The sequence below is a fragment of the Megalops cyprinoides genome, chromosome 11 (assembly GCF_013368585.1).
Source record: "Megalops cyprinoides isolate fMegCyp1 chromosome 11, fMegCyp1.pri, whole genome shotgun sequence".
Classification (NCBI taxonomy): domain Eukaryota; kingdom Metazoa; phylum Chordata; class Actinopteri; order Elopiformes; family Megalopidae; genus Megalops; species Megalops cyprinoides.
The window spans coordinates 25,137,313-25,151,195 of NC_050593.1; the positions used below are offsets into that span (position 1 = coordinate 25,137,313).

Here is a 13,883-nt window from a genome sequence, read left to right on the forward strand (position 1 = left end):
TCATTAGAGTGGTCCTTCTCTGGAACCACCTCATTAATTCTGCATCAGCTTCAGATTCTCTTCCATATTCTCAAACAGCTAATAGATATTTCTGTGGATGTGAGGCTTTGCAAGGCTCAGTGGCCACTCTAATTGATATCAGTTTTCCACCTGAAGTGTTAGGGTGTGAGGCAGGATTAATTCCTCAAGGCCCTGATTGCTTTCCTCTCTCTTTGTGGGTGAGGCACATATGTCTCACCTGCATCTCAGTAAATACTTTCAACAGCAAATCTGTAGAAGGTTTTGGCCCAAAGTGTCTGTTGTTTGACGCTGGTTTTCTGTATAGACTTTATCTACTATATAGACTATGTGGTCTACTATACATGTCTTTACTGGACACTATACATTGGTCATTATACATAAAATAATGATTAAATAGAACTTGGAGGATACAGTTTTTGTATACTAAGGCTATGGAATGAGATCTGCAGAGCTATGCTTCATAACAAAATTAACCTGACAAAGTCACAAAGCATTGTGGGAGATGTGTCTTTTCTTACTGTCAGAGGGCTGCATGTGTGTGAGTTTCCACAGATGGAGAATTGGGAGGTGGACTGGTCAAATTCTGATCAGTACACATGTCAGGATTCCTGAACAGGTTGTGTAAGGATGCACCTATGTCAGGGCCTATGAAGGAGCATTGTCTCTCACTAGTGACCCCCTTCAGCTGTGTATCAGTAATGTTGATGTCAGAGAAGGAGTCTACATTGAAAGGCACCCTGGGTGGTTTTATGAGAAGATAACCCTGGGAAAGTGCTGTATTGGCCACACCAAGCACTCACATTTCTGCCTTGGAAGAGTTATCAGTTTTGTGAAACACTTGGTATGCACCACTAAACAATATCACTGGGCTTCTTTTCCAAGTATGTAGTGACAGTTTCCTTAATTATATTCAAGCTCTGAGAAGATCTCAGTTTAAAGTGTCAATTGCTGGGTCAACGACTAATGTTTTTTAGAGAGCAATTCTTTTTACCTAATGATACTGACGCTGGTAATCTGTGACACTTGCTCTCTGACCGGATCCCTGGCTTCACTTCTTAAGTCCAGCACCGGGATGGTACATGGGCCTCCACCAAACCAAAGAGCTGTTTGCTGTCAGTGGTCAGCCAGACCAACTTGGAAGAGAACAGTCTTGCCTGCCTGATATCCCAAATCTCTTGCAAAGTGGCCTTAGCTGCCTATGGTTGGTGGCTAGCTTGGGACAAATACACACATGGACATTCACACACACACACACACACTCAGAGATTGAGAGAAAGAGAGACAGAGAGACGAGGCAGAGAGAGAGACATAGACACTGTGGGAATATCTAACAGTTTTATTTACAATACTTTACAATACTGTAATCATCAGAGCCTTACTTACATTGTGTGGTGATCAAGAATTTTGCAGCATTTCTTTTTTGGAAATAATATCCAATCATGCTGATATTTTCTGGTTGTTTGAATATTTTAGACAATGCATAAATACTGCAGCTTTTAACAAAAGTGTTTAATAACTGTTATTTGTTAAAGGAAACTTTACAGTATCTATAATAGCAGAGTTGTTACCGTGTTTTGCTAATTTCCCAAGATGAGGAAATCTGTCACACCTCTGGCACTCTGCACAGAGTGTTCCATACATTTGGTGCTCTCCTGCTCCCTCTGCTATCTGGGGATTTCATTAAACAGTGTAAAGTCGAAACAAAGAAGCAATAGTTGAAAACTAACTGTATGTGAAGAATGCAGGTCTAAATTACGATGGCTGCTGCTGATGGTAGCAGTAATTGATCTATGAACCTTCCCTGTCTGCAGCCATTCTTAGCCACAGTGTCCAAACGTTCTTGCAATGCCCCGCCCCCTAGTCAAATAATAATAATAATTTTATTAGTAAAGCCATTGCATGATTCACAGATTAATAGTTGACACAGTAATAATGATGCAACTAGAGGACTGAGTCTTCAGTATCATATGACCTTGTTTACCAAACTGTTAATGCATTTCAAATTTTCCAAGCCTGTGCAGTTTGTTTATTTGGCAGTTTGTAGTTAGTAGCTCATTTAGTAGTTTGTTTATTTTATCTTCCTCACAGTCCAAAGTTCATTAGCATGTACTATGACATATGATTTATAGCCATGTTTACTATATATTTGTGTTGTGTAATCTTACAGCATGTTTGTGTCCATCCTTTATAAGGTGCTGGAGGGGTTGGCATTGACTGCCAATTCTATAAAACCTAATTGATGAGTGAAAATACCAGTTTAAACAATTATTTTGATTCAATTTAATTTTGCTGTATTTATCAGTTCAAGTATTTGGAATATACTATCCAAAGCTGGAAAAAATCAAGAAAACCCTTCAAGAACACCAGCAGCTAGTAACAGCATCTGGCATTAGGAAAGAAACAATTTATGGTTTCTGGAACAAGCTGTTCTTTTCTGAAATGCTTTTTTTCAAGGACAGCATTACAAGGTTGCATGCGATGTGCTATTCATGAGGTTTTCAATATAATGATTCTGTGTTCACATTTGATATCAGGAGGTGGATACCTGAAACTGTAATCAATCAATCTGTTAATCAATTTAGTTGTAAAGCTAAAGTGTCACAAGGTGCTTAATAATTAGTTTAGTGCATTTTCCAGAGGGAATTGAAAAGCCTGAACACCCATGACCAGTTGGGAAAAAGGGAAAATTATTCCCAAATCCCAGAAAAAGGCATTGAGATACTCATGGAAAACAATGGAAATGTTAACAATGGAAGAGCATGAAAAAGGCATCAGTTCCAGTCTATTTGGTGAACAAGGGATGGTACATTTTAATATATTGGAAGACTGCACATAGATGAATACAAATGAGGACAGGCAGATGGTTGTATAACATTATTTTGCATTGTATACAGAAAAGAAAGCACAATGGAAATGAGTTCAATAGTGATATTTCAATGGGTCATAAGTGTGTTATTGTACACATGAAACAATAGTTTTGAGAGGTACATAGTGCTGGCCACAATCTCACATGGCCTTTCCTTTCACCTGAATTGAAATGTCTCTGAAAGCCATTATGCAGGCAAAACAGCCCAATCCAACAAGAGTTCAAGCACTGGGTTTCAAAAGCACACTGTTTTTGAATCTACAATAATCTACAATAATAATAACATTAAAAAAACTCTTATTTGAACCACAATCTCAAAAACTTGTATGAGCTGTAAATCATTCTAAAGTGTCCAAGTAATTCTCAAACATATCTGTGCAAAGACAGGCTCTGAATGCAGGCTTTTTTTCATAGCTTGTATCTTCACTGAGGGCCTCATTACATCCTCGTCAGTTCCCACTTCCTATCTTTCTCATAAGTGCCTCCCTAAACCTGGTCCTGTAATGGGCCTCTGAACTGCAGTGCCTTTCCCACAAGGGCCGCAACTCTCTCTTTAGTTTCAACTCATACAATCTGCCCTATGTGTAAACTGTATCTACAAGCACTGCATTTTTGCAACTGTCAAGCACACATTAGCTACTCAATCAAATTATAATCACTTAGTTTTCATATGTGGTTTGTTTTATTCATCCAAATGTTAAGATCTAGGAAAAAATAAGTCCTTTTCACCTTGTACAGGCTTGCACACAAAAATGCATGATATCTATTTGGTGTATAGGATAAACATGCATTCTGAAATTATTCTAAATACTTTTGAGCATTTTTTACATTTTTGCCCAGGGGTAAATGCCCTTTACTCTGGTTTTCAAGTTCATCAATATCTTTGCCCAACAGCATACCCGGAGTAACATAACTGAAGTTTATCATGCTGCCAGCAGGGAGATATTTGCTATATTCTTTGTTTAAAATACTTCAAAAGCGTAATCAAAATATAGTGCTCAAAATACAAGCATAAAATGTTTCAACTGAGCTTTTGTGATGTATATATAGATTGGTGATCTTATAGTGAGGTCATATAAATAAACCCAATCCATCAAATTCAGGTAAAATGCATCAAATTCAAGAACAGAGGCAACAGAACATCAGCTAGCTTGTATCCTGTCTGGCCAACTATTGAAACTTGGTCATGTGACGCTTCTAATATGGTTGACTCCTTACATGGCTTTTGCTTGTGTTATACTCAATATACAAATAATATACAAATAAGACTAAATATACACATTAGTACAACTCATGTTACACAACACAATTCATATGTTCACCAGATAGCATATGTTCACAGATAGAAACTGTGTAGTGTCGCAGCAATATGAACAGTCTGTTAATTAAATGATGGAAGTGTATGCAATAACATGCAGTAGATGCCAGCCAGTCTTACCAGAGTACCTGGCAACACAAGTAGAGAAATTGGAAAAGACCGGTTGGATGCACAGGAACTGGGGTGAGGTGGGGGGTTCGAAAACAATAACAGCGCATTGAGGTTCTTCAGTGAAAGAAAGCTTCGTGGAATTATGCACCCTGGAATGTGAAATGGCAGCTAACACATAGAACCTGCAAATCCTCATCCTTTATGGGAGTGCCCTTTGACACACTCAGGGGTGGTTCCCTGTTCTTTTAAGCGTTTACGTGACTTGGCAGTCTGCCATTAAATTATAAGCAACAGAGGTATATTCTATATATCATGATTTATGTGTCATTTTAGCTGTTTTCCATGCACATAGCAATGTATTCTTACACTGTATGCATAGTATGAATGTTATTTATGAGGTCCTACATGTAGTCTTATTATACATGAACTTTGAAAACATGTATAATCACAAAGACACTTTGTATTTCCACTTTCAACCTGTGTAGTGGGACACGGGCTGAAATGAGATCCCCCCCTAAAAATGCACCAGAGGAAATGCTATGAGAAGTCAGGTTATGTAACTGCAAGATATTCTGGGAGTTTATCTAAAGCTGCTTTTCGAAAATGTATACAGTTTCACCTTAAAACTCTTTATAACAAGTGACTCAGTACACAATATTTGACTCATGAGTTATGAACATCTTTGTGATAACCTCTATTTTCCCTGTAATCTACAGACATCAATGTCAATGAAATATGTTATAGACTCACAGTTACAAGTCAGCTGCAAGTTAGTGTTTGGTGGTTTAGGAGGCTATGTCCAAACTGAACGGATTTCCTCCCTGTTGCCTTTTTCCCTTTTTAAGCAAAAATATTATCTTTGGAAAAAATCACACTGACTAATATTTTGGAAAATTAAAGGGCAGAGGACACAAAAATATTTTAAGTGACTGCGAGTGGTTGTGAGAAGCATGCGAAAAAGACTCATTATACACTTTCATTTAAGTACCAATCTAATTAAAGACATACGTATGAAAGCATGCCCGATATGTTTTCATTTGATGTGTATATATGTATTCAAATATAAAGATTAATTTGACGTTTCAACAGACATTAACGCGTATCCCTCTCGCTCAATGTTTTACAAGAACACGCTTTAAGAGGTACGTTATCTCTGCTCATTTGAATGAATAAAAAAATTATAATTGTGCTGAATGTATCCCACCATTCAGGTGAGTGCCCTTCAGTAGACATGAATTTTTCATCATTTTCATCATTTAATCATTTTTTAAAGGATCTAAATATGCTTATTGCATTCAAGTATTCAAATCTATAACCTACTCCCGCCCCATTGTGGAAATCTGCGCTGATTATAATTTTACCAAGGTAACAAACGCAGAAAAGGAGCTTTCGTTGACAATAAGCGACATGAAAAAATGGGTCGCCCTTTCAAAGCCATTTTTGTTAAGCAAATCATGTCTGTATGGGTTCACCCGTCATTCATCACAGACACCACTTATTGAAGACATGTGTTGAGCGTGCTTGGGATTTGTTTATCTTGGGAATGGACTGAAAGCATCAATGTTCCAAATTTACAAGCGGACAGCAGTGTGTACACAGTATAGACGCAAAAACTCTCTCTAAGGGCCAGGTGTCTTTAGAATGCTTTAAATTACACGTTAACGATGACAATAGGTCACGCTTTTGATATAACCCCAAACCCTGCTGATTTGAATAAGTGATGGCTACACGTGTTATGCTCAAAGCTGTAACCAGTGTAAGGTTTACTTTGAAAAAGAGACGCAATGCCTGGACAACACATTAAAGGTTGCCGTTAGAGGTTTTATTAAATACTAGTCTACTTCCCATTAATTGTTAACGGTTTATTGCATGTTTAACTAAAAACAACCAAAGCCACAATGCATTTGAATGAATATTCGGGTGCGAGAGCGATGTGGTGGTTAGAACAGTAGTACCAGTCGTGTCCACATCGCGTCTCTCTCTCTGAATGCGGTGTTTATATCAGCATGCAAGCACTTACGCCTTCATTATGATACCGACATAGCAGCATGGCGAACCGGGGAAGAGCCCAGACTTTTTCTTACTTATCAATGGGGACAAAAGCAACATGCCCTGGAGTTCTACGGTTATTATTTATTGCACTCTTTCACGTAGTACAGGCTAACAAACAAGGTATGTGTTTTTGGCATACAGTGTTTTTTATCGAACACCCGTAGTGGACAAGCTTAGCAAAAGACAGCTAACGTAAGCTAGCAGTGAACTGGTTGGAGTTTGGCTAGCTATCGAGTAAGATGTGACTTTCAATCGGTTGTGCTGTTCACTTCTTAAGAGAACATGCTTTTTGTCCTAATATGAAGCTAGCTGTCTGCTTAATGAGCAGCTAGTCAGACTAGTTGGAGTTTGGCTAGCTGAGCAGCTAGCCAAACTCCAACTAGTCTGACATCTATTTTGTGCAGGGGTTTGAAAACAGATGAGAAGAAACACAGCATACATAGCTGAAGATTGGAAGACACGCCAGCTAATGTTTGCTGTACTGGCTAGAAAATCGTTTTCGGTGGCTAGATTGCTAGCTAGCTAGTTGGCTAAACAACAGCTAGCTAGCCAACTGGCAAGTGATTACAAGGCTAGCGAGGTAGCCGTTAGCTAGTTGGGGCAATCGGTAGCTTGCGGGCTAGTTGGCTTGCTAGTTTGCGAACAACACATTAAAGACAGCTTGTTAGGTGGGCAGCTGATGTTAATTTTATATGTTAGCTGGTTTGTAGGAGCAAAGTAACGTGTATTTCTGTCTAAATAGTGGTCGACGCTTACTTGGTTAATGTTCGCTGGCTGCAAATACAGCGGCTGCTACGATCTTAACTCTCTACTCCATGATAGCTCAGCCTCGGTGAGCATTGCCAGTTCAGCCCCAGGCTTCACATGGGCCTGAAATACTCGCCAATGACTGTGTTTCAGATATTTGTTTTAGTATGTATTTAACTCCAAGATGCGATTAGCTTACAAGGAAACACTTTTAAACTAAAAAAAAACAACACATTTCCGGCCCGGAGTCGCCAGTAAACTTAATTACCTCCGACATTGTTTTATGATTTGGCTGTGTGAAGAAATTAAGTACCTAGAATTTAGGAGAAGCATGTTCGAGTATGTGGTGTTTTTATTAACGTCAGCAAGCGAGAGCTATCTTAGCTAACGGCTTGCATAAGTTTTGCGGCGGATAGGCTAGCCTGTCATGTTAGTTGCACAAAACAATTTTTGTAAAAGCACATCTTGATATAAAGGAGGATACCTTCACTAGCTAGCTGGCTAAATCTGTGTATTTGGATCTGTCACACAGTTCGCTGCCATCCAGTCAAAGTAGTTAATGCTTGCTTTTGGCTGGCTATGCTAACATTTCTAAGTTTGACAGTTGGCGATATAGCTAGTCTAGCTTGCTCCCCGCTGCTGCCAGCAAAGTAAGGTTTAACGTTAACCCATCTGTAGGCGATGAAGTGACACGTTTTCTCTTGTGATATTACAAACGATGTCTTCGGGGTCTTAAGCTGTTTGCTAACGCTCAACAAAGTTTTGCCCACAGATACAGGAGGGGGCAAATATTTCGTGCTTAAAAGTATTGGCTATGCATTCTATAAAATGCTTTCATATATATCAGAATAGTTTCTTCTGTACTACTCTGATGACGGTGCGCTCAATGTCTGTGATTTGTTAGCCAGCTAACGTTACGTGTATGCAATATAGGATAAGTCATCCCAGTATTCATATCAATACGTTCTGTCCCAAAACATTCATGGCAATTTACTGCCCTGTAATCGCTTAATTAAATTACTGATGGGCACAGTAACACACGTTCCTTAAGATAGGCATTTACAAAAGCAGATCGTTGGTTTATCTACAGGGATAGGCAGTGTGCTATGGCAGCATGTTCTGCAATTTTTGACTGAATGTCCCTTTGACTGGATTTTCACATCGAGAAGTTAAGGTGACACTACACGTGGAAAGGTGACTGGGTAAGAAGACCCAAAAGGTCATTGGGTAAACAAAGGTTTCGGTACATTTGTTTACCCAGTAAAACATAAAGACTGGTCACCTGACCTTGTGTTGTTGAGGATATTCTGTGGCTGAAGGAACCTCTGTCTTCAAACCTGACTGGGCTGGACGAACAATTGACATAGTGTCATATGCTGAATGGTAGCTGCCGGCAACCAAAAAACAACCCTGTACACAAGTGAACGTCAGATTATCAGATGTACGCTGTCCTGGCAACCCTGTCCTTAGGATACAGAGGATCACCATAAAGATGCATTAAAGCATGAAAACCACAGAAAGAGAGATGTCTGTGCGCCATTCCAGCAAATGCCTCTTCTGTCTTATGTGCATGTTTGCTTATTGGTGACGACATTGAGGAAAAAAATATTTGAGCCTATGTTGCCTAACATAGAAGCACTTAAGTTTGATCGCCCTTTTTAGAAGGTAGCTGTGCTTAGATTGATCCGTGAGATCATGATTTCACAGAAATGGGAAGGACAGACAAAAACTCCAGGGAGGGACTTTCTGGGTAGGATCGTTCTCAGGATGTTCATGTACAGGGAACTCTGCAGGGGGATCGGCCATTTTTACAAGTCTTGTTATTTCAGAAGTCAGTTAGGGAAGAGTTTTACTGCACAGCTGGAGTTTAATGGCCAGAGCTCCATTGTGCAGTAGTTGGTGAAAACTCATATCTTAGGTTGATCAAGATGAGCTGTTGATAATCAGTTCACCGGTGAAGACAAGAGAAGTGGAAGTGGTCACCAAAATCTTTATAATGGCCACTGTATAATTTCATCACTTCCTGTCAAACCCTGCACAGAGATAGACTTCAAAGCGTTCTGGAGGTGATAAGTCCTGTGGGTGTTTTGTGTTCAACTTATATCAGTGCACATGTGTGAATGTGTGTGGCTCCTAGTGCTCCACACCCTTAAAGTCAACCACCGTGTGACCTAACCCTCTGGATTACCGTGGTAGACTGGCAAGAGCAAAAGTGCGTTTCTGCAGGAAATGGCAGTGGGTCAGATAGACCTGAGGTGAATCAGGATATGTTCCCATGGTAAGATGACATGGGCAAGCAGTGCATTGTCCAAAATCACATTCAGTAGTAAGTTAGCGTTCTGCTCGGGTGAGTCAGCACAGGAAGGTATGTTTATCCCTTGTCACAGTGACATCCGCATCTCTCAAAACACAGATCATTTTACAAAGCAGTGGACATGACAGCTGTTATTTACCGCTTTTGTAACTACCTACAATAACCTAGCAAGCAAGGCCGTAAATTCCTTGGATGAAGAATGGGGTAAAGGTTCTTACAGCATATTAATTTAGACTTGGCAGCAAGCTCAACATGACTTGGACTGAGAAGTGTGCATTTTGCAGATTTATGCCAAAATATCAGACCATCTGAGAGTTGGAAGAGGGAGATGAGAGTAATTGGTTGGACAAGTTTAAAAAAAGGGGAATACAAAAAAGCAAAGGCTCTAATAATTGAAGTATGAATTACCACATAATCTGTATGCATTGTGACTTCATGGGAGAGTTCATTGTGTTGCAGCCTAGTGGGGATATTGGAGAGTGGCACATTGGGTCTTCTGTGCGTTTTCCATGAATCCAAACAGCAGCTGACAGCACACTGTCATCCCAGTAAAGTTAATGTTTGTTTCTTTCAAAAGGCAGACTTCTTACTCCTGGTAGTCTTACCACTGGCTAGGTTGCCCAATCCTCAGGTGTCATATGAATGCTACTAGAGAAAATGCCTTTGCCATATTACCTGTTACGATCTGTGCTGTGTGCCACACTCATGCAGTCAGCATTACGTGACAGATTTTTCTGTTGCTCTTGCCCCATAACCGGAATAGCAGAAGTGCAAGGAGTCAGTGTTTCAGCCTACGTTGTCCATTAGCAAGCAAATGCAAATGTTATTAGGCTGTACTCATTTACTCACAGAAAGACACGAGAGGTAAACAGGTTTAGGAATCATGAGAAGTCAGGGTCTATAATCAGCAGCACTTTACCAGTAGGTGTGACCTAAAACTTAAATGCAAACTGACATACTAGGTCAGCTGGGTAATCTGGCTCAAGAAGGAAGGAAACTGTATGTGCAAGCATGCGATAATGCTGCTTTCATCATACAAAACTTGCAAAGAAGAAGTGATGGCGAATGCTCCTGGGTTACTTTAGTAGTGGATTACAATGACGGAAGTAATACCCCTGTATGCTTGCAAAGAGGAAACCATGGCTCTCCTGCGTGATGACAGCAGCTTGAAATCACTTCTTATTATCGCTGTGTAGTATACAGTCTGCCTGTTTCCCTTAATTGAGATGGGTGGAGAGGTCTTACTCATTTAGCAGGACCAGAGAACTGGCAGAATAAAACATCTTGACTGGCCATCAGTGTTACATTCCAGATTTCTGTGAGAATTCTGTTGCCTAGGAACAGATTTGCAAGATGTGTGTTTGCGAAAAGCAGCTACAGAGTGTTGCTAGTGACATTAGATGAAACCCTATAACTGATATCCCCTGAACACCTAGAGATTAAGCTGTAATTGAGGAGGGAATGATCGAGATAGCACTTGTGTCTAGGCCTTTGGGTGTCACCTCGTCACTTCAATCGGCAGTACTAAAGCGAATGGTGCAGTTGTCAGTATTGAAATTGGCAGTCTGTAATGAAGCACTGTGTGTTTGTCCGTTCTGGATGACTCTCGTGTGTCATTTCTGAAAGGCCAGGCAGAAACGTTTCCCTCGCCACACCTGGTGCTGTTGTCAGCACCACAAAAGAGGTGGGTAGGGTGTAGTTTTGTCGCGGGCACGGCTTTGGCCAGATTCCAGATTCCTTAATTGTTTCCTTTTGAGCTGAGTCTTGCATATTTGAATTATTTGATTAGTACATCTGCCTTCTTGGCCTGCTTCCAGTCGGGACTAATTCGACTGGCGAGGTGATTTGATTGCCGTGAGGTACAAAAAAATAAAAGTTACAGAGGCAGTACAGTGAAGCCAGTGAAGACGAACACAAATGCGCCGTGCAATGCATGAGAGTCGTTAAGTGTCCCAGCGCTGCCTGCCTGAGAAGTAAACAACTGGCCCAGTCATACCACTCCAGGGCTGACTGTCTTTGATTGGAGCCTCTGGCGAGAGGGCATCATATCCTTATTTAATGATGTGTAAAATGCGACCGCCACAGCTCGGAGATGACAGCGCTCGCTGTTTGGGTTAAAATGAAGATGAGTTTCATTCGCTCTCGATTTGGTTCCTCTTGCGTTAATTTGCATGCTGCAGGCACCGCCGATGCTCCCGTACCCTGCAGAATGTCCACCGTTACATGCTGTTCAGCCAGAGTGACCTCATTCCTGCACATAAGCCATTCCTGAGTGACTGTGCATTGGAACTGGTTGTCCGTTTTGAGGACCTGAATTGATTATTGGCAGGACTCAGTCATTTTCTCGGAGGTAACTGAAATAGAATGTTAGCAATAGTAGTGCAGGATGCCCATGCTTTCCCATGTGTCCTGTTTCCTTTAAAGGTCACATGGCCGATGTACAGCACAACTCGGTGACCTTTACTGGCATGTGTAGGAAACACAAAGTGGCAATCCATCTCGCAGGGGAAAGAAAGAACGTTGCCTTGCCAGTTACAGAGGCGGCCCCATCTCACAGTCTTATCTGGATGTACAAGGCACGATGTGGTGTGATGCTTCTGAGAGTAAATGTAGCCCTGATTTAAACATACCAACTGTGATGTGTGATGATTTCTTTCGTGTTTTTTTTTTTTTTTTTTTTTTTTTTAAAACATTTATATTTTCTCAGTGCTAAAACATTTCAGTCTCCCACTTTTGAGAATGGTCTGAGACCCATGAAGCATTTGCTTCAATTGTAAAACTAACAAAGTTCTGCACAACAACCTTAAACAGTGTGCTTAAGTTCTGTGTTAGTGGTCTGGCTGTAACCTGGAAAGCAGAAAGTGAATGGAAAACTTTAAGACTCCTTATCGATGTATGTATGGTCTTGGATGGTTTTGCTGTTGATCTGTGTGGACTGTAAATCTCCATGGTCTCAGAAACTATCTGGACTGATGCAATGTGAATGCACTACAGGCCTGCATGTTGTCAGTGATAAAGCCTTCCCCTGTGAGATAGTGGAAGAGCACTCCACACCCTGGCTGCACTTTACCTTCCTGTGCGACCCTTGGGCTTGACGTATCTCTCCTGCTGAAGCGATCAAAATAATGCTGTACGCTGCTGATCTTTCCTGTGAGTGGTGCATAGATCAAGGTCTGATGACGTGTAAGGGGGGGGGGGGGGGGCTGCATTTGGTGTCCTCTGTACCTGACTATGAAGTGCTGTGTTTGTATAGAGAAAGGCAGGTCTCACTGTGAAGAAAGGGGCTAGAATCATTCAGTTGTGATGATGAGATTAGGTACTGTATGTTTTTGGAGCGATGGTACTTTAACAATAGTACTTGAAGAAAAGTAAGTGATTCTGGAAAAGTTTCAGACATTGTTTTGGGAGTTGTGCATATTTGTCATGTTGATGCCAGCCCAGAGGGTGAAGCAATGTGATCCTGTTGTTTGTGCTGAAATAGACAAGTCGATGCATCATACATGTGTTTGTACATCATTTCTCCTTGGTGGTACAGCTCGAAAAGAAGTTGCTCGTTTTCCCATGCTCACTGCCAGGAACCATTGATAGCAGTGTGTGTCGTTTTAATCACTCACTATCTCACATGGTGCCTGCAGGTTTCGTGTAAATGTGTGCACCGTTAAAGGAGGGGAAACTGCGCGGGAGAGAAAAAAACTTACCATATTACATAACCATCTGTTCTTCCACTGAGCACATGCTGTCCTTACTGTGGGAATGACTGGGCAAACATGGGCCTGCAAGCTGTAGAACTGGAGTCACTGTGGAGCTCCCAGGTTCTGGGATCCATTCACTGTGCGGTAAAGACCATTTGGACCAGTGTGAAAGTGCTGTCCTGAAATGGCATTGGGTGTTGGATTGGACAGAGACATGCTGGGTGGTTGGGACGATCATTATGGGCCCATGGATCTGTGAATGGACCGGAAGCCTTTAGCCATAAGGGACCTCAAGTCTGTGTGGAGCAGCACCTGTTTCCTCCCAGAGCATGGGAACAAAGGCGAACCCTGTCCTGTGACCTTGGTCAGGGTTTCCCTCACTGTCGGTCTGACAGGTCATGGATGTGTCCCTTTTGAATTTTGTCGTAACCAATGTGGAAGCGCTACCCCAAATATCAGTACAAGTCAGTATTGAGCTAGTGTGAGTTAAAGTGCAACTTTGTGTTTTGTTTTTTTCTTCCTCTGAGCCACACCAGTTGAACTCACAGCTGGATGGCAAGATTTTACACAGGCATGCACTGTGTACAGTACACAGTGATCAGTACGTCATTGGAAAAACATGACTTGCTTCCTAGTTAGCTGCACAGGTTTGACAAATCTCCATGCTCCAACTAAATCTAGTCAGGGTATTTTTAGTATACAGAAAATACTCTTAACTCTTAAAGAATTGACAGGAAATGGTCTTTATGAACCTCCACAACA

General features: G+C 41.1%; 1 protein-coding gene across 1 annotated transcript in view; it reads left to right on the plus strand.

The window, feature by feature from the left end:
* The first annotated feature begins 6,358 nt into the window (after window positions 1–6,358).
* tmem131 (transmembrane protein 131) overlaps window positions 6,359–13,883 on the plus strand; it is a 46,809-nt gene continuing 39,284 nt past the window's right edge. Inside the window, exon 1 of the mRNA XM_036540065.1 lies at window positions 6,359–6,488. Within this exon, the coding sequence (XP_036395958.1) occupies window positions 6,365–6,488 (124 nt within the window). The 5' untranslated portion in view covers window positions 6,359–6,364. The remainder of the gene's footprint in view (window positions 6,489–13,883) is intronic.